Source organism: Oreochromis aureus, linkage group 17, assembly GCF_013358895.1.
Source record: "Oreochromis aureus strain Israel breed Guangdong linkage group 17, ZZ_aureus, whole genome shotgun sequence".
NCBI classification, from domain to species: Eukaryota; Metazoa; Chordata; class Actinopteri; order Cichliformes; family Cichlidae; genus Oreochromis; species Oreochromis aureus.
The window spans coordinates 24,706,697-24,734,329 of NC_052958.1; the positions used below are offsets into that span (position 1 = coordinate 24,706,697).

A 27,633-nucleotide genomic window follows, 5' to 3' on the forward strand; every position below is an offset into this window, starting at 1 on the left:
TCTCGGCCCTTCTGCCGTGAAAAGGAGGCTGTGAAGTCTGGGCTGTCCGCCGTCACTGAGCCGATCCTGAACCAGCTCGCAGGTACAGTGGAATGGCAGCAGAGCGCCTGCTGACGGACCGGAGCCCGCGCTCAGCTGTCGTTCCGGGGTCTTGAATAGCTCGCGACCGCCGCTGGAGCCTCGGAGCCTGGAGGAGCCGCGGGTGGAGCTGCAGCCTGTCAGGCCGAGCCGAGCCGAGCTGCTGTCATCTCCCGCCCTGTTAATGATGCTCAGCAAGCTGCAGAACTGAAGCATCGGCAACCCGAAAGCAGACCAGAGCATTTTTCACTGCTCCCTCCCCCTCAGGTGAGAATCCGGCTGCACACCTGGAGGTTCACCTGCCCCCCGAGACACACCGACTCGCATCGGTTTGGTAGTGTTCCTGTGAGCAGGCTGGACCTGATCAGAGTACAGGTGATCTACCCTGTGACCTGTCATTTCAATTCCCCCATTTTGATCGGTTAATCCATCAGTTTGAATCAGGTCTTGATGTAACTTGAGGTCTGATGGAGTCCTCGGTGTCTGTCAGCCTTTTGTACAGGTAGGTTGGGGGGGACTGTGGTGCAACATGACCCTGACTGAAGCACACTTTGTGTGATTTTGGTGCCTGGACTAAATTCTCCTTGCACATTGCAATGAGCCAGCGCAATGAGTGTCAACACACTGTACAGATTCATACAAATTAAAAGCGTGTGAGGCTGCTTTAGGCAAAGCCTGGCAGCAGACAGAGTACTTGAGTTTCTATTGTGGAGGTGGCGTAAATAGACTTCTAATAGGAAGTGCTCCTGATCACAGAAAGTGCTGAACAGAAGGGTCACACCAATCTGAACATCCTGTACAAACAAAACTACTTTTCCATTTCTAAAAAAAAACAAAAAGAAAAGAAATATGAAGAATGACTGCAAAACAACTCCAGAGAGGTGAAAAAAACAGACAGATGATGAAACTCAAAGCCAAGCTTAAAACCACACAGACATGCAATAACAACCATGCAGACACAACACTACACCAAAACGCAAAGCAACCACCAAGGATCTGGGCCCCCTGTGTGGTAGAGGTAGGCCTTTCACATGTCTGTACCTATGAGCATGTTTGTCTATGACCCTTCATACCTACAAAACACAGCATCACTGAATGTGACAGGAAACATAGAGAAAACTGCAGTTATTTAGTGAATAGTAATTGTTGATTAGTGTAATATGTGTAAAGTATAACTAACATTTCATGGGAAAACTTTGATGGGATAACTCGATAGTTAACTGAGTGCTACGGGGCAGTTTAACACAGCCAAGCTTTCTTTCTTTCTCTGCATTAGCTTGACTGACAAAACCTAAAAGCCCAGCCAGCGATAATGGTTATCAGCATCCTTTGCTATCCGGGGCCTTCAGGTCCAGGCTCTGTGCGTGCTCACAGGAAACAGGGCAAAGAAAACGTATCTTTTGACAGGTGATAAAGGCTACAAGAAATATATTAAAATATATAACAATGAACTGCAACACTGGCGCTGCAAATAAGAGAGAAATATTTAGGAGGACTGTTAATTTTGTGAACTTATAATCATCTAAAACTTGCCATGTGTTCTTGGTGACAGCTGCACATTAGGCTCTGAAACATTGAATGTTAGCGTGTTCAGGTCTGACACTCCTCCATCGCCTATTGTACAGGAGACATGGAAATCACCTTAGTTTATCACCAGATGAGAGCAAAATTAATCTTAGTAATTGGAAAGTATTGGCCTACAAATGTAGATGATGACTTTTCTAGCCTTAGCTCTATTGGCTGTAATTCCAGCAGGGACATTTAGTTTTTACAGAAACTTCTAGAAACAATAGTTTGTCTTTCTTACACACCTTCACATCAGGTTTTAAATAAGTGCATCTCGATAGAATTTAGCTTTCTGACATGAATAAAATCAGAGTTTTGTCAAATCAGCATGTCTTTATCCTCATAAAGATTGAAAATCATCTGATGAATAGGAATAGTCATCGAATAGACTTGCTGGAGGAACTGGAGGAAGACTGGTCAGAGACTTGGCACTCAGAGAATCATAAAATAGAAATCTTTGGGAATAGCAAATATGAAGCAGAATGCTGTTAATAGATGGAGTGCCTGATGACTGTAATCTAGTCCTACTTACACCATAGTATGTTCCTGTTTTTAAATTACACCTGTGTCTATGGGAGTTGTCAGAAGGTGGATGGATGAGGCTGTGGAGGCATAGCAGGATGGGTTTTAAGAGTTTGACTGGCTAAAGAATAGAATATGTCAAATTTTCTGAACACACCATCATACCAGCCAGCACTGTATGCTTTGTGAACAGTAAGCCTTCGATCAGTAGTAACCTGAAAGAACAACGAGACAAAAAGGTCCAGCAACAAAAGAGCTGATTAGAGTGCCGTACGACCTAAGGGTGAAGCTGAGGATATGCAAGGGCTCATACAGGAGGAAGCTGGAGACCAAATTCAAGAAGAACAACACGAGGGATGGGTAGAGGAAGGAGGAGCTGAGGTTTAGCTTCTGAGAGTTGATGGTTCTCGGGAAAGACTTCAAGTAGGGATGTTCCTGGTGACTGATTTATTAGTCCACTAACGGTAGAAGAAAATTAGACTAACCCACTAGCCTAAAACTAAGAAATACCCATGTATTAAGGTAGATTTGAGAACTGTTTAATTGAAAATGTCAACCTCTTATGACATTTATATTCTTCAATAATGAATCATGCCTTAAATGTGCGAATGGTGCATTATCAACATTACACGTTATACCCGAGACAGACAAGGGGTTCTACTCTCAACCTCTCCTGAATGACTGAACTCCTCACTCTATCGCTAAGGGAAAGCCCATCTACCTTTCGGAGAAAGCCCTTGTCCGCCACTTGTATCTACTATCATTAACAAAAGATGAGACCAAGATTAACAGATTTATGGCGTTTCTCCACAACGATGCGCCAACTGGTGGCAGATGGGTGCATAACATTTAGAACACAATAATTTACCTTCATTGGGCAATTAAAATTTTAACAATTGGATTAAATGACTAGTCTGTATAGACTAGTGAGAAGGCATCAACAATTAGTCGGCTAATTGACTTGTCGCGCAAGTCCCTACTTCGAAGTATTCACTGGGCAGTTATGATGGGGTCTGTGCGCTCTACTACAAAGTGAGTTTAACATATGCAGGGTATATTTCCATTTTCTGGATTCACTTACCCTAGCTGGTTATCAATTCGATAAGTTAACCCAGAGTTTCCACAGAGACATTATCAAAGCATTCATTAATGGGAGAACTTATTCGAGCAGTCTTATTAGATTGGGGCGTGATCGACACTTTGGAGGAAGTGTAGTGTACACCAGGGAGTTAAGTACTTCTGATTTGAGGCTTTCTTTTCAGAGGAGCTACAGTATGTTGAGTTATACGCAGCAAGGGTGTAACACTATTAACAAGATAATCGACTCTGTAGGGGCAGAGTTTACTTATCTTCTTTGCACTACATTTGCACATGACACTGAAAAAGATAACAGTGGAAGAACTTGAACTTAATTATGCACTGCAAATTCCATATGGCTGTAACTTGTTTTTGCTTTTTCCGGATTGGCGTTCCATGATAAAGTAGCATTAGTCACAACAACCCCAATCAGTAATGTCACTGTTTCATTGAAGATTGATGAAAAAAACACCCTGTTTTATTAATCTGGAATCAGATTAATAAAACAGACTATCCTTGATGGTCCTGATGGTTTCCAGCGTTACTGGCATGACAAGCAGATCACATATTATTAATCTGGAATCACTTGCCATTTTTAAGGAAAAAGGTCCTGGTGTGGGTCACCACTGATGTGTTGCTGTGTTTTCAGTGTCCCTGCAGGCTGCAGCATGGAGCGTACCGGCAGCATACAGCTGGACATCCCAGACTTCAGTAACTCTGTTCTTTCTCACCTGAACCAGCTGCGTGTTCAAGGCCGTCTCTGTGACATCGTGGTCAATGTTCAGGGCCAAAGCTTTCGTGCACACAAGGTCGTACTAGCTGCCAGCTCGCCATACTTTCGGGACCACATGTCTCTGAGTCAGATGAGCACTGTGTCACTGACAGTGATCCGTAATCCATCAGTGTTCGAGCAACTGCTGTCCTTTTGCTACACGGGCCGTCTCTGCTTGCAGCTTGCAGACATCATCAGCTACCTGACAGCTGCCAGCTTCCTGCAGATGCAGCACATTATTGACCGCTGCACCCAAATTCTTGAGGGTATCCACCTAAAGATCAGTCTGGCTGACCTGGACGAAGAGTCCAGGGATGACGAGGTGGCACGGGGCTCCAGGAATAGTAGGACATTGGAGGCTGTGGTGCGAGGAGGGAGTCACAGTGGTCTGCGGCTGGTTGGCCCACGGGGAGGTGCAGAGCCATGTGAAGCAGTCAGTCCAGCAGAAGAGCCACTTAGCCCAGCTCCAGCGGTGGAGCACAGTGGGCTAGAAGGGCCAGGGACCACCAGTGGAAGAGCAGGCAAAGAACCGATACTACGTATCAACCGAGCCGGTCAGTGGTATGTGGAGACCAGCAGTGAACCGGAACGGACCGGCAGCGCTGAGGAGGGCAGCATGGATGGGATCAGGATAAAAACAGAGAGGATGGAGGAATGGATTGGAACAGAAGAGCAGCAGGAGGAGGGAGGGCCAATGGAAGAGGGGGCCACGGTGATGATTGACACATCAGGACGCAGTACACTGGTGACTGGACCGGTAGGAGCGCTGGGGACCCGTAGTATCCAGCCATCCTCCAGCTTCAGTGAGACAGACAGGTGAGTCATAGCTAAGATACTCCTCCACAGTTCACTGACTGGTCTGTAGACACCTGATGATGATGATGATGATTTGTGTTTGTTTTTTTCCTTCCTTTCCATTTAAATTAACTGATTTTTGATGTCAGGTTTAGTCCCACTGGCAGCGTGGTCGTCCTCACAGAACGTCAGAGAGCAAAGAGCGAGTCTCCTAGCAGGGCAGATGAGTTGCGACAGCCAAGCTCACAGGTACAAACACAAACTGTCATAGTTAGTAAGCCAGAAGAGACCAACCTTTTTTTTTTATTACAGACAGCTGAAATTATAAAAACACCATGTTTCTTATCCACTAACATGGATAAGAAACATGGAGGAAGTTACCAGGACAGAGTCGGCAATATGGAGATCTGTCACATTTGTCCCTGTCACTCTCTTTCACATTTTCTTGCTCTCTTATATTAGGTTTGACACCTTCTTGGGAATGTTTTGTTACACTCATGGTAAAATGAGGAAGTGAGGTGTACACACTGAAAGTGAGAGCAATGTGGACTCTTCTAGGGTGGACATAAATGACAGAGAAACACAGTAAAGAAATTTAGATATATTAAGTGAATAGTAAATATGTTATATGCGTCCTGTTGGTATGTGTTATTTTATTATTAAATACAGCTTCACTAAGTTTATATAGTAATATGTAATAATTTACAAAGAAACTGAAAGCCCAGTGGCTTATTGTTACTGGCGTACAAAGTGGTTCTTAAGTAGATACAGAGTCTATTTAGTGATTACCAGCCTAGTTATGATAAACGATCACTAGACTCTTCCTGTAGATATAAAGTCATATTTTGGTCAAATCTTAACAAGGTTCCAAGTAGAGCTTAAACATGCAACTAGAAGAAATGGGAGAGAGACAAAACATTTTTTTTTGAGCATACAATTTATTGAAAACTCTTTTTACTAAGCTGTTTTACAGCTGATCAAAAGTTTAAGACTGCAAAAAACCCGTAACCCCCCACCTTAAACAGAAATCAACATTCCAAACATGAACTCAGTAATGAGTAGCTCCACCGTTATTGTTGATCACTTCAAAAATTTGTTGCGGCATGCTTGATGCAAACGTTTCCATGAGGTGAGTGGGAAGATTTCTCCAAGTGGTGAAGATGGCTGCAAGAAGGGCATCTGCTATATGGAACTGTTGTCCATTTTTGTAAACTTCCCTTGCCATCCATCTCCAAAGGTTCTCAGTTGGATTTTGATCAGAGGAACATGCAGGATGGTCCAAAAGAGTGGTGTTATTCTCGTGGAAGAAGTCCCTTGTCCTGCGGGCATTGTGTACTGTAGCGTTGTCCTGTTAAAAAACCCATCGTTACCACACAGCCGAGGGCCCTCAGTTGTGAGGGATGCTCTCTGCAACATCTGGACATAGCCAGCGGCCGTTTGATGCCCCTGCACCTCCTGAAGCTGCATTGGTCCATTGAAGGAAAAAGCACCCCAGACCATTATGGCGCCCCCTCCACTGTCGCACGTAGAAAACATCTGAGGTGGGATCTGCTTGTCATGCCAGTAACATTGGAAACCATCAAAAACGCCTCGTCTCTCTCCCATTTCTTCTTGTTGCATGTTGAAGTTCTACTTGGAACCTTGTTGAGTTCTAACCGTGCAAAATATGGTTTTTTTTTTTGTGGCCATTTTTCAAGTGGTCTTAAACTTTTGATTGGTCCTGCTGAATAACCATTCTAACCTTTTAAAGGACTTTTAAAAATCTCCTTATTGTGCAGTAATACAAAAAAATAAGGATACATTTAAATTACATATTGGATCTTTGTGATTTGAATTAAGTTGAAAGTCTTTACTGATATACGTTATCATAAATGATACAACTGTCAGTGTGAATGGAAAAACTGATCAACCCTTTGAGGGCTGGACTCACTAAAAATGAAAGATAAAAAATATCATCACAGGCTTGCGTCATAATGTGGGTTAGTAGTGTGTATGGCCTCTTTGTGCTCATACGCACTGCTAACAACATCTGGTCTTTATCTTGATGAGATGATGGATGTCCCGGGGAATCTATTACAGTTTGGATTTTCAATTCAGTTTTATTTCTATAGCACCAAATCATAACAACAGTTGTTTCAAGGTGCTTTATATTGTAATGTAAAGACACTACAATAATACATTTAAAAAGCGTGATGAAGGAGGACGGTATGATGATCTAAAGTCTTGTTTGATTCATTCTGTCATGGCGTCCACTATATTAACGCTTAATTTTGCGTTTCATTCTACCCATCAGGGAGAGGAGCATACAACGTTTGATATGGGCGGTTATGAGGACTACTTGAGGGAGCAGGTAGGAGATCGCTGGTTCCGCTACAATCCACGCCTCACCTGCATCTACTGCTGCAAATCCTTCAACCAGAAAGGGAGCCTAGACCGTCACATGCGCCTGCATATGGGTATAACACCATTTGTCTGCCGCATCTGTGGGAAGAAGTACACCCGTAAAGACCAGCTGGAGTACCATATCCGCAAGCACACCGGCAACAAACCTTTCCACTGCCACGTTTGTGGGAAGAGCTTCCCCTTCCAGGCCATCCTCAACCAGCATTTCCGCAAGAACCACCCAGGCTGTGCACCCCAGGAAGCCCACAGCGCCTCCCCTGAGACCACCACCGCTTCAGTTACATCCAGGGGTGGTCCCAGTGATGAGGCCTCCCCCAGTCAGGAGGAATCTGAAGGTGGAGGAGGTAATAGTGCTGGAGGGCAATATGGAGAGGGTCCCCAAGCCTCTGTTTCTACAACAGGACCAGACTGACCCCAGTGAAGGAAGGAACATGGGGTGGGGGGTGAGTGGGGCAGCATGATCCTGTTGTAACCAAAGCTAACAGGATGTTAAACCCGCTGAAGTCAAAGGACCCCTCAGAGTCTGAAATGAGATTTATCCGCTTTAAACCGCATCTACCTTCACCTACTAAACCGAACAGATTAAGCTAAAATGAAGAAATTCCACACACTCCAACAACCTCATGCCACAAAATTCAGTGGTTCTCGTTTGCCTCCGTCTAGTTTATGTTACAGATTTCTACTTTTATATTTACAGGTATTACTGGTCCACAATGCAGCATCACAACAGCATGTCTGGTGGAGACTTTGCCAAACTACTCAGTGCCAGTTAAACAATTCAAATCCTTCATATTTGCCTTGAGACAATCTGGAGCCGTTGGATGATGATGATGATGATAATAATAATAATACTAGTAGTAGTAATAATAATAATCTTATGCGTTCTATGAGTGCCATAATGGCGTTAAAAGGTATAGTTGCACAAAAAGGTTCAATGAGAAACTTAAAACTATTTAGCTGAAGGTGCATCCCAGTGTGATTGGAGTTTTTTGGTCTTTCCCCATTTTCCTGCATTTGGCACGATTCAGGATAGATAAAGGTATTACACTACACACTTTGACACTACGTACATACCTCACTGTACAGCACAAAAAACTGCAGTCACAATCCTCTGTTTCACAAATATGATCATCCATCAAAAATTGTAAAATATATTGGGAGACAGTAGAAGGACGATGTAAGTGGACTGGTTCTTATGTAGCGCTTTTCTACTCTGAGCACTCAAAGCGCTTTATGCAACTTCCCTCATTCATGAATTCACACAAACACTTTGCTGTGTGCTTTCTGTCTAACAGTCACACACATTTGAGCAACTTGGGGTTAATATCTTGCCCAAGGATATTTGGATTGGAGATTAGAGCAGCCATGGATCGAACCACCGACCTTCCAGTTAGAGGGTGACCTGCTCTACCTCTTGAGTCATAGCCACCTGTGTGTGCCCAGTGGAAGAATTGCAGGTGTAGATGAATATACACTTGGCCGATAAAAATCTGCAAATGTTTAATGTTATTATTTTTGATCGAGAATAGTCAAAAACCCAAAAACCTGCATTTTAAAAGAGAGAAGATTTGCTTTCGTCACTGTGAACGAAATTTTTCTTTGGGGAGTATGTTGGGGTTGTGAACTGCTGTTCACAAAGTTTTTAACTATTAGTGCATCTCACAAAAATAGAATATGGAGAAAAAGTGTGGCTCTGCTAAGATGCTATTGAAGCTGCTCTGATGCCAACTTCGTGTGGATTTTTGGATCAGGTTTTCACATCTTCCTCGAAAATACCCCATAGAGTCTCTGTGGGGTTTAGGTCAGGTGACTCGGCTTGCCAATTAAGTAGAGTAATAGCATTGTTGGTAACCATTTGGTAGTAGTTTTGGAGCTGTAGTCAGGTCAGTCGTGTTGGCAAAGGAAATTTGCACCGGCATCACTAGATAGAAACATGCAGTCTGTTAATGCAGCCGTCTTCCTGGAAGTTTATCCTTTGACATATAAAAACTCTCCACTCAGCTGGCCTTTTCAGCAGTGACCTTCTGTGGCTTACCTTCCTTGTGGTGGATATTAATGATCGTCATGTGGAGAGCCGTCAGGTCAGCAGTCTTCCCCATGACTGTGATTGTGTACGAGTCTGAGACAGATACTGTGGTTTGAATAGAAATTTCCTAAAACGGTAAAGACCTCAGTGCAGTATCTCGGACAGTTTGAAATACTTCATTTCTAATTTTCTTGAGCTATAAGCAATCTTCAAAAATGCTTGAAAATATTGACTTTGTGTGTAATTAATATAGAATATATGAAAATTACCATTGTGAATGAAATTGCCAAAATAATCACTTTTTCACTGTAATTTTTTGAGATGCACTAGTATATCCCATTGCCTTCAACAGAGAATGCAACATAGGTCATGTGACTTATTTGCGTCACATGAAAACTATTACGTGCTTTCATGTGTTCCTGTGATAAAGTCACAAGTTTGTATGTATGCACAAGTATATCCCTGAGAATCAAATCATCAGCTTTCTGCTTCTCTGGATGTGCACGGGATGTGTCGTAGAACAGATATTGAGAGGGATTCTCACGCTTCATGCAGGCAAAATGGATGGAAAGATGTCTGTGGGGACTCCGGTCACACTGGGTTAATGAATTTGGCATGAAATGAATAGAACTTCCTTACAATAGTGTTTTTATTGTGGCAGTTGAACTCAGTTTCTACAGCAGGTTTTAGATCACACTTGACCACCAACAAACTCACAGCAGGAAAACTGGACATTGTCCAGCCTCAGATAAGCTACACAGCTCAATTACCTCTCATCACTACGCAATACAGCTGCAGCACAGCACCACCAGGAAGCGCTCTGCTCCACTCCCACAGAGATCTCAGTCACTTTTCTCAGATATTTTTATAAACAAACATGTATTTATTGTTTTTCTTCGGTTTCCTTGGACACTTTCTTGCTCTGACAACGGGTGTGATGGAAGACAGCTTGTTGTTTGAGGAGAACAAGATATTGGGACGACCCGATCAGTATCTTGTGTGACAGTTAGTGACGCATTTAATCTACTGCACTTACCAACAAGCCTGAGGGGAAAAAATCAGACTGAAACTAAGAGTGAAGAACAGGTGAAGCACAGGTATTCAAGACGCCGACACAGTAGAAAGGTCTGCTGAAGTGACTCCAATTATAGTCAGCACACCGATCAAAGTCAAATCAAAATTTATTGTCATCGCTACTGTAAACACAGTGTACAGAGAGACGAGACGACGTGGCTCCAACTGCTGTAGTGCAACAAAACTAAAAATATGACTCGTAGATTAAAAAAACAATATAAATGGGTAGAAAGTCTTATATATAAGGGGGCCAGACCCCACTGACTAAATAAATGCATTATTATTAAAAAAAAACTCTCACCATAAAGTGTCAGGAAAAGGGAAACGATCTCTTCTGGTCTCTTTGGGGAATACCTCGCCTTAGAGCAGGGGTGGGGAAACTCCGGGTCTTAAGAGCTGGTGTCCTGCAGGTTTTAGATGTGTCCTTGATCCAACACAGCTGATTTAAACGGCTAAATTACCTCCTCAACATGTCTTGAAGTTCTCCAGAGGCCTGGTAATGAACTAATCAGGTGTGTTGACCCAGGGTGAGATCTAAAACCTGCAGGACACCGGCCCATGAGGCCTGGAGTTGGCCACCTCTGTGGCTACTTGATGAACTGTAGTTTTTGGCTTTGAGGTTACTGCTTAGTCCCAGTATAAATATTACCTCATTAGGTTGTCAATTTTTCTTATCCGTGAGTGTGTAACTGTATTCCAAGGGTCAATATTTTTTTTACCGGATAGTAAAGATCGTAAAATAATACATTAATATGCTTGCCTTATTTAACCTATTAAAAATATTAGTTTTGTGAAAGTTCAAAAATCCTATAACTTGTTGAGCACCACAGCGCTGCCACAGAGGAGTTCACCTTCACTCCTGATGTCATAGACATGAAACGGTGACACTGTTGAGGATAAATGGAGTCTTTACATAAAAAGGTAGACCACAAAATATATACATTTGAATACATGAACAGGACACATGTTACCTAACCTTGGCTTCGTTTTTGTGTGTAGAGTGCAGTAGAGGTAATGCGTCACTGACAATAGATGGTTCTGATCTGGATGAACGTTGATTGGATACTGACAAGCCAAACCCTGATAGACCAGATGGATGTAGTGGCCAGGCCTTGGCGCTGAACTTCAGAAGCCTCCTGTGATCAGAGTTGACCTGTCGGAGGGCGGGAGCAGGTCGGACTATCTGGCAACCAAAGGAAAGATGGCGTGGCCGCGTGGGCCCCTCAAAACGCCAAAACAACTAAACCTCTTATCAATGAGGGAGAACGAGAAGGTCACAAAGTTTTTGTAACAAGAGAACAATAACAAATCTACACACATTATAAGACAAATGTATTTAAACTACTAAGATGTTTTTGTTTTGTTTTTTAAATATGATTAATGTAAACAAGCTAGGAGTAGGCAGGTAGCACACAGATGGGCTGTTACTGTTTTCTTCTACAGAGCTGTGAAACAGATTCTCAGTGGATGGTCAATTTTTTTATGCAAGTGAAGCCAGCGGCTCTGTCCTCAATCGAGTGATTGGAGATTTTGTCCCAGATGCCACTGCAGCCACTGCCGCTAGGCTCACACTTCAGGCTAACCAGGATATCAGGTATACAAACTCTTTTCTTTTATTCAAAGAATTGGATGTTTACCTTTCCCACGTAGCAGTATGCTAACAGCTAAACCTCAGTGCAGTATGCACGCTGCAGAAATAAAACTTACCTGTAAACAAAAAAAAGCAGCAGGGAAGGCATCCTCACGAGTCGCCGTAGAGGTCGGCAAAACCAAGACTGGGAAATATGAAACAGAAATGAGCATGGTGACCTCAAGACCTCTTTCCACAGAATGTGTGGATGTCTGCCACAGTCTGGGTCGGTGTATAAGTATGTGGTGATCTTGCCTCTAACAGATGTTTAAGTTTTGTCTGCTGTGTTGGGCTGGAACGTGACTTTGAGCAGGTGTTTTGAAAGAAATCGCGACTTTTAGAAGCAACCAAAAGGGGCTGAATACAACGACTTGTGCAGGAAATATTGTGTAAAATTAAGCAAACATTATTCAATTAAGTTCCATTCAACAGTCACCCCAAGGTGCTGTGTATTGTAAGTTAAAGACCCTACAGAATAACGGGGAAAAGCACATTTAAAAAATCTTTCATGTTCCATAAAGTGACAATCAAATGATTTTAGCTGCTAATTAATAATTAAATTCTTTGAACAAAATCACCTAAATGGACGTTACTTCTGGAAGGTATTTAGTATTTCATCATGGCTCGAGCACATTCAAATCAGGAGCTGATTAAAAACTATTTAAAACCAGCCGTGATTATACAGATTAAACAGAGCAACGTGCTGGGAGGTATGTGACATGACAAAGAGCAGCTCGAGTCATTGGCCTGAACCCGCATCTAGCAGGAGCTAACATGTGACTTTACAGTACATTTGTGTATTCGTGTTATTTCCTGCATCATTTTTTCAGGTCAAATGTATCCATTGTATTGTAGTCTTAACATGTTATGTTAGCAAAATAATGTTAGTCTCAATTTCAATTCAGTTTATTTATACAGCGCCATATCGCAACAACAGTCGCCTTAAGGCGCTTTATATTGTAAGGTAGACCCTACAGTAATCCATACTCAGTAGGTATTATAGCAGTTGAGGACTTTTCAGTGTGGAACTCTTTAGTTTTGTTGATATAAGGCTAAAAAGAAGACGTTGACAGTTACCTGCTATTTCTTCTTGTATTTAAACGTGAACTAAAAATCCACAGGTACAGGGCTTTCCTGCCTCAGAGTGGGCCTTTTGGGGGTAACAACTAGATTGGTCTGCATGTAGTTGTATAGTATAGACTGTTTCAGCATTGTATTGCTGTTTCTGGCCATTGACCAACAAAAATGCCTTTTATTCCTGAGAAACCCCCCCCCCCTCCAAAAAGAAAAATTAAAAGAAATGTGTGTGCCACCACTTTCATAAAATCCCAGATGCATATACTTGTTTTATCATAAATAAAGTCCAGTACCAGAAAGCATAGCCCAAAACACTTTTTCAGCTTCAATAATATTTTCTGCACAGGTCAGGATTCAGCCCCTCTATTGATTCAATTACCGACATCATGTAGATGATTTAAGACCTGAGCGTTTCTTCATGTTTCATAAGAAATCCGGTTCATTTTGGTTCACTTTGTGTTTTACATTTATCAGGAATTATCCAATGTATAGAAAACTTTTTCGAGCAGTGATCATGAGAAGTACTTCAAAGAGACATTTCTGACAAAGAACAAAAGTTTCGAGTTGCACATGTTGACCTGTTCCAGCGTAAAGACATTAACTTGGGGTTTCCGACCACCATAGATCCAGGAACAAACAGATCGGCCTTCTTTTCTGTGTTTCACATTCTGTTTCTGCTTCCTCCTCTTTGCTCTGAGTTGTAGGAAAGCAGGGAAGACTTCATGTTTTCACTGAGCAATACATCATTTCAAGTTATTGTTGGTAACAAACTGCTCCCTTCTGGTTCAGTGTGGTCCTACTTGAGAAATCTACAGGAGGAAAAGTTGGCTTAGAGCTGCATTCAGAAACAACTGCATTTCAAACTTGATCATAAGAGAATTGCTCAATCAAGTCTTTCTCTGCTCAAACATGCAGCATTGACAGTTTGCCTATAAGGCACCAACAGCAACCCAATCTTCATGAATCTGTCCAGTGGAAATGACAGATTTCAGTCTATATTCAAATTATCATTCTGTTGCACATCAGTCTTGTATAGTTATACGCAAAAATATTAAGAAAAACTTGGTACAAGCAAGCAAATGTGTCTCAATTCACCCAAAATGGGTTGTGAAGTGTAGTGAACACTGAACTGTAAGAGGGAAGGTGCTCAATTGAACCGACCTCTGTGCAGTGAAATGGCCTCGCCTAGCGTTCTTAAATGTTGTTCACTCGTTAATTTTTGAAGTAAACTTGCCTGTATCTGCTGTTTGTCCAGTCCCTTGGAGTCACAGACATGACAGTCTCTGTCATTATGCTCAACAACACGAGCGATGCAGCAATGAGTCAGACATGAGTAAATGTTAAGGCTCATCGCAGTGTTCACCGTTACTTCAGCCGCGTTTGCTTTAAACACAGACGGCCCAAATCAGACTTTTCCTCCTCGATGATTTCTCATGTTCTGATCCACTTTCATCCTCAAACTGTGAAAAACAGCGGAACCTCCTCATGATCCTCACGTCTTTGATTCAGTCAAGGTTCCAGCTCATTTGCTTTATTCAGAATGCTAAACCTTAGTTCAATTATCTTGTAATAGGTGCAGTCTAAATTTTCTTTTTCCTACCTGGATAAATCCAGTGTTTAGCACATGAATATCCAGTAACATTGACCACAACATGCCTAACCATAAATCAGATCATTTAACTATATTCACGTAATAACTCTTTAATGTTGATTCCTCAGAGTATATCCTAATATATCAATGCAGAAAATAAGTCAAAGTAAACAAATTTTAGATAGTAAATTAACTTTTAAAACTGTACTTTTTTTTTTTTTTTTCTTGAAGAGGAAGTACTTAAGTTCTGTAGTAGATGAACCTAAAAGGTTTTATGTGAACATCTTTTATGTTGCATGTCTATTGCTAAATCATGTTGGTGGAGGGTGTGGGAGGGTGGGGGGATGTGAGGCCAAAGGTCAGTTAGTTTAGATAAATGTGAAGATGCTTACTTTCACTATGACCACTAGATCACTCACAGGTTGCATCTCCTTCAAAGGAAATAAAGCACTTTAAGTGACAAATGCCACCGACTCGCCTCTGTCTCCAACAGCATTCACAAACGTGCGCGTATGAACGTGACACACACATCTGGAGCACTACTCTCTCACCTGTTTTCCATGAACATGTTTAGAAGTGCCTCAAACTGAATGCTGCAACTACTTCTACTACTACTAAAAATAAAAAAAAATTGTATAAAAATAAAAAAAGTTTGTTGTTATTGCGGTGTTCCGAACACCTTCATCCAAAACGCTCAGAATTAAAGTATTTTAATGCTTTAGGATTTTCTGCTCTTTAATACCTTAAGTTATTGGATGTAAATCCTCGCGTTTCTTGGCACTGTGTCAGGTGTGGATGTTTTTTTTCCCGGGCCTTGTGGAGAATCTGGATGGTTTTCGGTAACCCCGGTTCGGGCTGACAGGGCAGATGCTCCTTGTCCTCCATGTGGTCTCTTTTCATGTTCAGTTCCTTTTCTTTTTCAACTGAAGCCACGGTATCTCAAGGCGGCGATATTCAGCAACACTGTTATTTCATTTGTTTTGCATTTATTTACTTAATTACAGTGGAAACACTTTTGAAAGCTGCATCTTTTCTAAGTCACCCTGATCGCTGATTTGAGACCGGGAAGAGGAGACATTAACCCATCCTCAGGGGTGATCAGCTAGTGGATTCCCGGCGCCGGTCCCAAGCTTGGATAAATCTAACTGCTGTGACGTCTTGTTGGGAAATGGGGGAGAAGCACCAAGGCACCATACACCAGCGGCTCGTACATCTCGGCTGGCCTGGGAACGCCTTGGTGTTCCCCCGGACAAGCTGGAGGAAGTGGCTGATGAGAGGGAGGTCTGGGCTTCTCTGCTTAGGCTGCTGCCCCCGCGACCTGGCCCCGGATAATCAGAAGAAGATGGATGGATGGATTTAAATGAAATGAAGTTGAAGTACAAAACAAACGTCTAAAACTTTGGTTAAAAATCAAAAACCCACTCTTGAGTGTGTGTGTAGTGTATAATGTTGTAAAATGAAGTTTGCATTAGCTCCACATCATACAGCACAGTGCTGAATTGTTATGCAGTATATTTACATTTTGAAATATTTATTACTATATTTTTATGATTTGCGGCTTTTAATAAAGCAGTGATCGCTTCGTGTGTAGGTTTTTATTGGTTGCAGGGATCAGCCACACGGCCGGTGAATAGCAGCGTGTTGATGATGGACTCTCTGATGAGCACCAGGAACGGCCGGTCAGCTGTAAAAACCTCCCTGTACGGATTGAAGGAGCGTCCGACGGCCACCACAGCGGTGGCTGCTGCCGCCTCACTGCCCTCCTCATTCACCTGCAAACCAGCACACACAGTTGCTTATTAACTAAAATTAAGACCTGTGTCTGAGAGCGGAACTCGTATAAATGCATCTCTCTGAATTTATATCAACTGTCAGGATACCAATATGGATTTAGATGCTTATGTTTTAATACCAAACGAAATGATATATAAAAAAAGGCCCAAAATAACATTTATGGGAAAAACATTTTTTCCAAAGACAAATTGTTCAAAAACCATTTAAAATGGAAACACTACAACTCAAATGTGGTCATTCATTACAGAAGCATCCCCTCACCCCGTAGTCCTGATCATAGGGTGTTTGTACAGATGTATGTAGCCATCACCCACCAGTTTGTCATGTTTTTTTACCATCTCAGGACTGAAATAACCAAGAAAACCTGCAAGCTCATAGGACAACAACTTGTTTTTATACTTCTGCATTAGCTTTGCTTCCCAGACCTGGAAGCTACACTGATCATTCAAATACAGTCAATGGTCCTGACCCACACTTAAGGACCTGTATAATGTAAAACATACTCTAAATGATGTGGATAGTATTTGACTGACCTCCAGGAAAGCTTTATGGAAGGCATCTGAGATGTAGAGGCCAAAGTTGCTATCCTCCAGCATCCCTGAAACACAGACAGAAGGAATTTTGTGGTTTTTCTTAACTGTTCATTATAACTGCCATAATCAAAACCAACAACAGGTCAAGTTAACTTTTTCTGCTTCTCTTCTATATTCAGAATAAAATATAAATTCCACTTAATAGAAGCCAACAAAAAACACCATGCCGCAGGTGTCCTCCATTTATGTTTGCATCAAAACTTGATTTAAATGACATGAATCTTTAGTAAATAATATAATTTGGTCTTTGGACAGTTACTCTCTCCAAATTGTCTTCCTTTCGTCCTGATTCATGCTCAATCATCCAGGTAAGTAAATCCCCAAAAGTTGATTCTGTTCATCTGGACGCAGCGTTTTCAGTGGGAGAAACGTTTCGTTGCTCATCCAAGTGACTTCTTCAGCCTCAGCTGACTGCAGGTTTCCCCAAACCTTATAAACAGTACATTTGCATAATGACTGAAACTAGCACCACTGAAAGAACAATGTGCTGTGAGGTCAGTTCCTTGATCATTAATATGTAAATTCTCATGACCATTGATCAACAACCACTGATCAGAGCTCATTGATCTGAGTGATGACTGATCAATGGCCATGAGTACCACTCACAGAGAGTTGGGGAATGGCTGCAATCAGAGCATTGTAAGATGGTGAAAGATGTACATAAGGTTGCATCTTACAATGCTGTGATTGTAACTTCCTTTCATTAATTATAAATCCCCAAAACGTTCAGACTATTAAGTGTTTGGACAAAATGTAGCGTGTTTGACCAGACTGACCAAATATAATTGAATAACCTTTATATAATTATATTTGATTATGTATGTATAATCAAAATAATAGTCAAATTCACTTTTAGTTCAGTTGATGTGGACTTTGGACTGAGATCTAAAGTTCAGGTTTAAGTACCTGGCAGGCTGGCCTTGTCAGAGCTGAACAGGTCAGTCAATCCCATTTCCTTAAGCTTCTCCTTCAAGCTGAAGCTGTGCTCCACCTTAAAGCGAGGGACCTCAACAGAGACGGTTGTTTCACTCATCTGATCCAACCAGCTGTTCAGTTTTGCCAGGTCCAGACTCTCCTCCACCTCAACAAACAAGTACACATAGCACAGAGGTGAAGTACAACAGCAATGTAATATGCACCAGTCAACATTTGACTCTTAAATTACTACATATCTTTAAAAAGGCATTTTTTCTGCAGCTCAAAAATAAAGAAAAAGTAGCGGGACAAAAGACCAAAAGTTTTTATTTGCTATTTACATTCTGCATTTCTGCTTAATGTAATAATGATTCCTTATTAATTAGTCTGGTATGGCCAATTTAAGTGTAAAATAACTAGTAGGAGTAGCAGGGGCCCTAGTTCAATTCTGACCTGAGGCTACTAATTGTGTGTCTTTCCCTACTTTCTTTCTCCCTGCTTCCCTGTGTGTCTTCGCTGTACTATTCAATAAAGGCAAAAGAGCCCAAGAGTTTCATTAAAAACAATAATAAGCAGGATCAGTGTAGGTCTGATAGCACTAAATGGATTTACCATTAATTTATAATTATCATTTTTAAACCATTCTTTTCCATGTTGTGTGGAAGGGACAGAAAATGTTATGGTTGTATTTTTCTAAGTCATTTATAACTGAAACATAATTATAAACACTAGACAAGATGAGCTGAAAACACAGAAGGATGAACCTGCTGGTCAGGGTTACCTGACTGAGTGCTGTGTCTCTGCTTGGCAGGATGATCACCATGGTGATGTCGTCTCCACGATATGGCATCTCCAGCAGCTGCACATGGTCATCAGGGAAATACTTGTACCTGAACTTGGTCTGCTGGTACATCATGTTGACGGAGCAGGTGTGACTCGCACTGACATGGAAGTCTGTGACGAACACCTGGTCTTTATCAAACTTGTTCTTCCACTGACCCTAAGAAGCAGAAAGTGTGCTCAGTTTCTTATCTTATATATCTCCTTTAAGCCCCAAGATGTTTCCAAGCTACAGATTTTGCATAGGTGCATAGACTCCATTAGAGGTTGGATGGCTGGAAACTTTCTTCAACTAAATGAGGAGAAGACTGAAGTCCTTGTTTGTGCTCCTAAAAAATTTGTACCTAGTGTTATGGAAAACTTGGGTCCACTTGCTACATTTGCCAAACCTTCTATCAGGAACCTTGGTGTTACTATTGACTCAGCTCTGACTTTGAACGCTCATGTTAAATCTCTGGTCCGCTCCTGTTTTTATCACTTGAGAAACATTGCTAAACTGAGTCCCATTGTATCGCGCTCCGAATTAGAAATTGTCATTTATGCATTTGTTTCATCTCGTCTGGATTATTGTAATTCTTTGTTTACGTGTTTATGTAAAGCCTCTTTGGAGCATCTGCAAGTTGTTCAGAACGCTCCTGCAAAGCTTCTGACCAAGTCCTCCAAGTATTCCCATGTCACACCCCTGCTGATTCAGCTGCACTGGCTCCTCATTAAATTCAGAATCCAGTTTAAGGTTTTGACCTTGACTTTCAGGGCTCTGCATGGACAAGCACCAACATATATCAGTGAACTTTTACATCCATACATTCCCAGCAGGTCCCTGAGGTCATGTGACCAGGGCTTGCTGGTTGTCCAACACACGAGGCTGAAAACAAAAGGCAATAGAGCTTTTGTAACTGTGGCCCCCAGACTGTGGAACTCTCTCCCTTTGAGCCTGAGATCTGTGGACTCAGTGGTCGCTTTAAAAAACAGCTAAAAACTCATCTTTTTAAACTTGCTTTTGGTTGATTTTTATTTTTATGTTTTAGCTTCTGTGAAGCACTTTGTGATTTTTATCTTGAAAGGTGCTATACAAATAAAATTTTACTTTTACTTTTTACTTTTATATAATATAAGCTCCCTGTTGGCTCACTCCAAGTCTAACAATTCTGACGTTCCCACCTGACCCCATTAGCAAAAAACAATTGCTTTTGTTTTAGTAACGTAGCATGTTTAATGAATGTATATCCCCTGATACTGATACTCAGAGTTTAGAGAAAGCAATTATGCTGTGTGTTTCCCTCCATACCATCACCCCCAAACAATTTTGCATTCTGTGCCTGTAGCTGAAAATGTATGTGGCTGTACTGAAAACATTAGGAGGGTTCAAAAATTCTAGAAAAATAAAACCACTTAAAAGGCTTCGTAACTTCACTAAAACAAATAAAGTAAACGTCCAAAAACAAAAAGCTGTTTCATAGACTGGACTGGAGCGTGCCTTATCCTCACTACATGAAATTTACTCACTGAGACATAAGTGGAAGCTATAACGCGCCCATCAACCACTAATCCAAGCACTGCACCAATGTGCTGCCCAGAGATTAAATTCCTCAGTTATTTTATGTCTTTAAAAATCTTATTTCAATCTCAAACCTTAATCTTAAAATACAAAGTTTCAATGGGTAAGGTGTTTTAGAGTGAGAAAAAAATGGAATATGGATTTTAGGAAATGCAGCGATATTTCCATTAGAATTCCATGTTTTGAGATGATGGTCCTGACTAACTTATAAATATTCCCTTCTGGTTACTTTCTATAAGGATATTAGAAAGTGTAAAAACAAGGAAGAACTTTTTACATTTTGATCAAATTGCAGCATTCATATAGCACCAAATCACAATGACAGCTGCCTCAAGGCACTTTACAGGTAAAAACCCTGCAATAATGATGTATGGAGCATGCAGACAAAAATAATTTAGTGTGAGCTGCAGTTTTTGGTATTCAAGTACCTTAAAGTAGATGGTGTTCACAAGCACCAGGACTGTGGTGCGATCCAGTGACCCTTTTGGTAGTGTGTCCTGGATTCGGTTCTCTGTCTTGTTGGAAATCCAGTTATTGATGGTGACCCGGGCTCTCTCTGGGTTCTCCTGCACCACAGACACAAGGTTATCAGTATAACTGGTGTAAGACAGATCAATGTCATTTTGTGAATAATGCTAAATTTGCAATCTCAGCCTCCCTAGAGACTTAGGGAAAATGGGATTTTAATGTTAACTATTTAAAGGTGCAGTAAATAAAAGTTGTCTCAAATTGAGTTCTTTTCATTATTACCTTGAAGTTGAGAGGCAGCAGTTTGGCTCCATACACTGTCTCACTAATGTTCTGGTATGTCTCGTTGAAGGTTAATGATTTGTCCCCAAACAGTCGGTTGGCAGATATTAGTTCAGTGGTTTCATCCTTCTTTCTGTACAGACGGCAGTTGAGTTTGGCAAAGAAGAAATGGACCTGATCCGATGTCTTTTCTTTGATGGTATCAAACTCGAATACCTGCAGAAAATAAAAACGTTATTTTGAGCTACAAAATTGGCATAGCTGTGGCTCTGGAGGTAGAAGGAGTTACCTACTAACAAGAAAGTGATTTGATCCCTGGCTCCTCCAACCTGCATGCCAAAATATCCTTGGGCATGATACTGATCCTCGAGTGGCTTAGTTTATTAACTTAACTGAAAGTTTTTCTCACAGTCTTGAGATGCTGGAGCAGCTTGTTATCCTTTTAAGAATATTCGAAAATGCCTGGAAAACCCATTTTCATGTGCTTTGTGGAGTCGGAGGAGACCTTCGACTGTGTCTCATGGGATATGCATACCCCCCCCCCCCCATTTTTACAGGCTCAAAAGTTATTGGACAGTTTAAATGTAAAGCATTTTCATGGCCCAGCAGGACCTCTTCCCCTGGTATTTCATGACAAAACTAGGCAGATTTTTAAAATCTGGAGTTGATACCCAGTGCTAAACTTCCATTTCATAGTTTTAAATTGAAACTTTCAATATGAAAGATATCTGAAAGATAGCCAAAGCACTACAGGTTGCCAAATAAACAGTCATGTGCTTAAAAAGGAATGCTCTGGCCAGGTCAGTAACACCAAAAGGCCTAGAAGACCACAAAAACCCAAGAGTCAAGGGTTCGATTCCACCCCTGACCATTTCCTACACTCACGCATGCTATCTCCATACTTTTCATACTCTCTAGTATGTGATTAAGGATCCTGGGATCTTGTTCATGTGTGAGTGAAGAGTGCGATTGAGGACGGTCCTCTCCCATAAAGGGAGAGGACCACCTGAGCCACTCCAAACAGAAACTGCTATCACTGGTAAGATTTTAGTTTCTAATCTAAGACTGAATTCAGGCAAATATAGTGGCTCACTGAATGTGTGAGTCTATCTGCTGCAAAGATTTCACTTATGATGTGTCTGCTGTTTTGACTCGTCAACACATATATTGTGTGAAACATATTTCTTCTTCAAGCTGTTTAGCGTTTTGTGTTCTTATCTTCAGTCCTATGTAAAAATGGACGGACTAACTTTCAATTCTAAAACAGATGAAGACAGAATTATTAGTCACCCTACGAAAATGTAATTTAAAAAAAAAAGTATTTCCCAAGTTTCCTTTTAACAGAGCAGATGATAGCATTTCCAACATACTAGTTTCCTTCAGAAAGCATCAATTATTTCTATTTGCACACAATAACATAATTATTTCAAAGAAAACAAAAGTTTATTATTGCAAAAGTCAACGTGTATCTTTTTTTGCTGGATAACAGCCTGCAGTTTTTGTTGTACTTTTAAGCAAGTCTCACACACATCTTCTTACCAGTCCCAGCCCCATTGTTCTTTGGCAAATCTCCAGCTCCTCCATATTTGATAATCTTCTTGCACTGACCTTGGTCTTCAGTTCACCCCAGAGATTTTCAATCAGAATCAAGTCACAGCTTTGTGCAGGCCAGTTAATAACATTGGAGGTAGTTCTTCACCAGAAGCGACGTATGTTTTGGGTTGTTGTTGTGTTGGAAGGCAACGCAATGACTGAGACCCAGTTTTGATGCAGATTCTTTGATGTTTTCTTTCAAAATCTCATATATCCTTTCTTCATAATTCTTAATGAGATTCCCAGTTCAAGACACAGAGAAGCATCCCCACAGCATAACACTCCCACTATTGTTTCACTTTGCAGGTGGTGTTAAATTAAAGTTATATTTTGATTTAGCTTTGAAATGCTTCATATAAGAAAATAGGGAAAAGCTCTGTTTTAGCACGCTGATCATTTTAATTCACATAAAGCTGGATGTTAAGACCTACCAATACTGGTAAATTTTGTTTTTTTCTGAAATTATCTTATTATTGTGTGCAAACAGATTTATGATTCAAAATGCTATATTGAAAATCCCTTGGTCTGTTAAAAAAGCACATGGGAACATATTGACAAAAGCTTTGGGGTGGGGTGCGGTTGTCTTCATCTACAACTAAAGAATCACAATGATGCAGCATTTCACCTTCATGATCTGCTTCAGCGTTTCATTGCAAGCTCCGAGTTTGGTCATGGCGAATGCGGTGGAGATGCTGATGGGGGACATGAAGATGTTAGACTCGGGGCTCCTGCCAAGAGCCAGCTGTTTGTACAGTGACAGAGCAAAGCGTCCATTGGCCTTTGACAGTTCCCATACTCGGGGATTGGTGAAATTAGGGACTGCCTCAGGCTCCAGCGCTGGGCCCTCAGAGAGCTCAGGTTCAGGGCTGCGATAGACACAGTATGGCTCCAGAGAGAGGTCCTTGGGTTTGGCAGAGCAGATGTCTATAGCGATGGCAACAGAGAGGAATGGCAGGAACACCAGAACCAACAGGCAATCGGCAAACCTCATCCTGGAAAAAGGACGAGCAAGAAGTGAGCTTATAATATTGCAGCTCAGTCCATTTGACTTCAGTTTTCTAAGCTTTTAATCGAAGTCTGTCAATTTCAAGCATAAGACCTTTTTAATACTACATACAATTGAGTGCATTTTTCATAAACACTTAAGTCAGAATGAAATCAACACTGGATAACTCTCTTGAAAGAGTAGTTGTAAAACAGCTAACTGATCATAAGCATAGGAATGTTTTATTTGAAGAGTTTCAGTCAGGTTTCAAAACAGCGTTCGGGAAGGTTGCAGATGATCTTCCTATGGCCTCTGACAGTGGACCCACCTCTGCGCTGGTCCTGCTAGACCTCAGTGCAGCGTTCAATACTGTTGACCATAATATTTTATCACAGAGATTAGAGCATGCTGAAGGTATTACAGGTACTGTGTTGCAGTGGTTTGTACCATATCTATCTAATAGACTCAATTTGTTCATGAAGAGTCTTATTCACACACCAAGGTTAATTATGGAGTTCCACAGGGTTCAGTGCTAGGACCAATTCTGTACACATTAAACATGCTTCCCTTAGGCAGTATCATTAAAGGCATAGCATAGCATAGCATTTTCACTGCTATGCAGATGACAAACAACTGTATCTATCCATGAACCCAGATAACACACACCAATTAGTTCAATTGCAGGAATATCCTAAAGACATAAACACCTGGATGAACTCTAATTTCCTGCTTCTAAATTCAGACAAAACCCCTAAACGTCTAACCAGTGTCTAACCAGATACTTACTTTGGATGGCATTATCTTGGACTCCAGTAACACTCTGTGGAACCTTGGAGTTGTTTTTGACCAAGACATGTCCTTCAATGCACATATTAAACAAATATGTAGGACCGTTTTCTTCCATTTGCACAATATCTTTAAAATTAAGAATATCCTGTCTCAGAGTGATGCTGAAAAATTAGTTTGTGCATTTAATCCTTCTAGGCTGGACATTTGTCATTATTATCAGGATGTCCTAAAAACTCTGTGAAAAGCCTTCAGTTGATCCAAAATGTTACAGCAAGAGTCCTGACAGGGACTACAAAGAGAGAGCATATTACGCCCTCTTGTTGGCTCCCTGTTAAATCCAAAATCAAATTTAAAAGCCTTATCCTTACAAGGTCTTAAATAATCAGTCCCATCTTTTCTAAAAGACCTCATATTACATATAACCCCAATAGAGCATTTCACTCTCAGACTGCAGGGTTACTTGTGGTTCCTATGGGATTTAAAAGTAGAATGGGAGGAAGAGCCTTCAGCTTTTAGCCCTCTCTTCTCTAAAACCAGCTCCCAGTTTGGATTCAGGAAACAGACAGCCTCTCTACTTTTAAGATTGGGTTAAAATGTTCCTTTTTTGATAAAGCATATAGCTAGGGCTCAATCAGGTGACCCCGAATCCTCCCATAGTTAGGCTGCAATATGCCTAGGTTGCTGGGGGAGTGTTTCTTCTTCACTCACTATGTGTTTATACACAACTCTGCTTTTAGTCATTAATTATTATTCATCTCTGGTTCTTTTCCACAGCATGCCTTTGTCCTGTCGCCCCTCTCTGAGCCTGGTTCTGGCAGAGATTTCTTCCTGTTAAAAGGGAGTTTTTCCTTCCCAGTGTCACCAAGTGGTGGTTAATATGGGATCATTTAATTGTTGGATTTTCTCTTTTTTTTCTGTATTCTTGTAGGGTCTTCACCTTACAAGAGAAAGCGCCTTGAGACAACTATTGTTGTGATTTGGTGCTATATAAACAAAATTGAACTGAATTGTAGTTTTGGACTCTGTGATTGGAATATAGTTTTTTGATGTACTGTATGTACATATATGGCTGTATATACCAACTTATCCATTGATCTATTGTTTTGTATGTCTTTTATAGAATGAACATACACTATTGGAATAACAACAACACAAATAGAATACAGCTCCTTCCATCTCTGTCATCTTCAACTGCTCATTTGTACAAAGCTGGATCTTCTATCTACCATCAGCTCTTTTAGCCAAACTTTCCAAACACTGCTAGCACAGAGCTACCACAGAGACAAAAAGCAATCTAAGAGCGAACTAAAATAATCCCAAGGCCAGTGAACTCCATATAATACAAAACACCAGGAACATATTCTTACACATGTCGAGCATTAACTTTGCTAAAAACAGCAGCCAGGATCAACAAAAATACAATATACTCTTTAAACATCAATGCTGAATACAAAGCTAACATAAACATAATCAGATTCAAGTCACAAGCGTGTAAAGTTCAAAACAACCAGAAATATTTTCCCCATCAAGCACCAGATCATCAACATTTTTAAAATAAGACATTTCCTTCACTAAAGCATGTTTGCTGTATGGCATCACAAACACAATATTCTAGTCTAGTCTACCATATGCACATTTTACTGTTATAGCAGAAAAAGAATAAAGTCAAGCATTGGGTCTTACTTGAGCAGGTAGAGCTGTGAGCGTTCACACAGGCAGATATGTGCAGTTTGAGCTGAACTCAGGTCAGTGTCCTGCAGAGCACACAAACAACGAATCAACCTTTGAGACATTGATCCACTGTTAGTTCAGCCATCAACAGAAAGACTCATTCGCCCACACACTGACGACTGGACCAGTCAACCCACAACAAAACATCCTCAGAAAAACAAATTCTTTACCACTACTGGAACAAAATGTCTTCTTATGATCACAAATCATATATTTAAATATTAGATTTTATGAAAGATTTTAAGAAACAATTCTCGGAAAATGTTACATTTGAATTAAAACAGGTCTGACTTGGTGAGGTACCTCAGTTCATCCTCTGTCTGATAAACCATCTTTAAACAGCCTTCTCTCCAAATACTTTGGGACTCTTTTAGTCTTTACCTATACAGGAAAGCTGTGTGAGAGAGAGCAGGGGGACAACACAACAAGAGGCAACACAGGGCAGATTTAAACCCGGGCCACTTCGACAGCAAATGGGCCAACTGCTCACCCTGATGAGTTAAACCATGGCCCCAAACCAGATTACTTCTGACTGTCTGTATGTGAAAACAGATTTCAACAGCAGGTGGTTGGACAGTCAGTGTTCAAGGTCAGGGCTGTGTACTATGAAAAGGCCATGTTAGAGATGTCCTCTGAGCTTCAAGGATTACTTGTAAAAACATTGGCCCTCATTTCCTGTAGTGGGTGTCATTTACGAACAGTGCATAGGCACAAATGTCTGCATAAATCATGCATACGAACATTTCATGGAAAAATCTGTTATTTATCAATATTTGCATACCTGGATTTGTTTGAACTTAGCAAAGAAATCAGCAGCCTGGCTGCCTTAGCAATCTATACACAAGCCTTTAAATTTACTACCACTACTACGATAAGCAGTAATAAATATATTTATTATTGCCTTTCAGTCATTATTTACAGTTTTCCGTAAGCCACAAAATGCTCAGAATTAAAGTTAAAAACAATGAAGCCTACAAATTAAGCTAACTAACCTGGAGGGCATACAAGAAGGTTTGGAAGGAAACATCCAGCACAATATAGACAACTTTATTAAAAGGAGTTGGTGCCCCAAGATGAAGTGAAACTCAAAATACAATGCCACAGAGCTCTCAGGCCAGAGTAGTGTAGCCTCAGTCAATGGTTTGTATGCTTCCAGGAATTTCAAACCAAAGAACTGATGCTCCACACTGCATGGAAAAAGGAGGGGATACTCCGTGGTGACTGGAGGACACATTTTGAACATGATTAGCCCACAGAAGCTCTGGCAAGCTCCCCCCCACAACGTTCACCAATAAGGAGAACGTTGTGGGGGAGGGAAATCCAATTCCAAAGACCGCCTCCTGCCAAACAACATGTGTACAACAGTGGCTGGTAATGTACAGCGGTGCAAGCAAGGCAGCAGAGGATTTAAAAAGGGGATCCTGATTAGTCTGGAGAAACCAAATGGACCTGCTGCACAGGATACCGCAGAGGT

General features: G+C 41.1%; 2 protein-coding genes across 2 annotated transcripts; one reads left to right on the forward strand and one right to left on the reverse strand.

Moving 5' to 3' along the window:
• zbtb37 (zinc finger and BTB domain containing 37) lies at positions 1-15,075 on the forward strand. Its single transcript, XM_031740568.2, has 4 exons — positions 1-345; positions 3,893-4,831; positions 4,960-5,059; positions 7,104-15,075. Exons 2-4 carry the CDS (start codon positions 3,912-3,914, stop codon positions 7,623-7,625), a joined length of 1,542 nt encoding a protein of 513 aa, XP_031596428.1. The 5' UTR covers positions 1-345; positions 3,893-3,911; the 3' UTR covers positions 7,626-15,075.
• Positions 15,076-16,040: 965 nt separating this feature from the next.
• On the reverse strand, positions 16,041-26,223 carry serpinc1 (serpin peptidase inhibitor, clade C (antithrombin), member 1). Its single transcript, XM_031740540.2, has 8 exons — positions 26,112-26,223; positions 23,280-23,646; positions 21,062-21,277; positions 20,740-20,877; positions 18,695-18,913; positions 17,905-18,079; positions 16,939-17,003; positions 16,041-16,383 (listed from the first exon to the last, which is right to left on the reverse strand). The coding sequence occupies exons 1-8, from the start codon at positions 26,219-26,221 to the stop codon at positions 16,207-16,209; spliced, it is 1,467 nt and encodes a 488-aa protein (XP_031596400.2). The 5' UTR covers positions 26,222-26,223; the 3' UTR covers positions 16,041-16,206.
• Positions 26,224-27,633: the final 1,410 nt, after the last annotated feature.

What these genes read in the sequence shown, in the direction of transcription:
- zbtb37 (XM_031740568.2), top strand. Translation starts at nt 3,912, where the DNA reads ATGGAGCGTACCGGCAGCATACAGCTGGACATCCCAGACTTCAGTAAC. An exon ending in AGCTTCAGTGAGACAGACAG is followed by an intron (nt 4,832 to 4,959) that starts GTGAGTCATAGC and finishes TTTTGATGTCAG; the next exon opens with GTTTAGTCCCACTGGCAGCG. An exon ending in TGCGACAGCCAAGCTCACAG is followed by an intron (nt 5,060 to 7,103) that starts GTACAAACACAA and finishes TCTACCCATCAG; the next exon opens with GGAGAGGAGCATACAACGTT.
- serpinc1 (XM_031740540.2), bottom strand. Translation starts at nt 26,221, where the DNA reads ATGTCTCAAAGGTTGATTCGTTGTTTGTGTGCTCTGCAGGACACTGAC. An exon ending in TCACAGCTCTACCTGCTCAA is followed by an intron (nt 23,647 to 26,111) that starts GTAAGACCCAAT and finishes TCCTTTTTCCAG; the next exon opens with GATGAGGTTTGCCGATTGCC. An exon ending in TGACAAGGCCAGCCTGCCAG is followed by an intron (nt 17,004 to 17,904) that starts GTACTTAAACCT and finishes TCTGTGTTTCAG; the next exon opens with GGATGCTGGAGGATAGCAAC.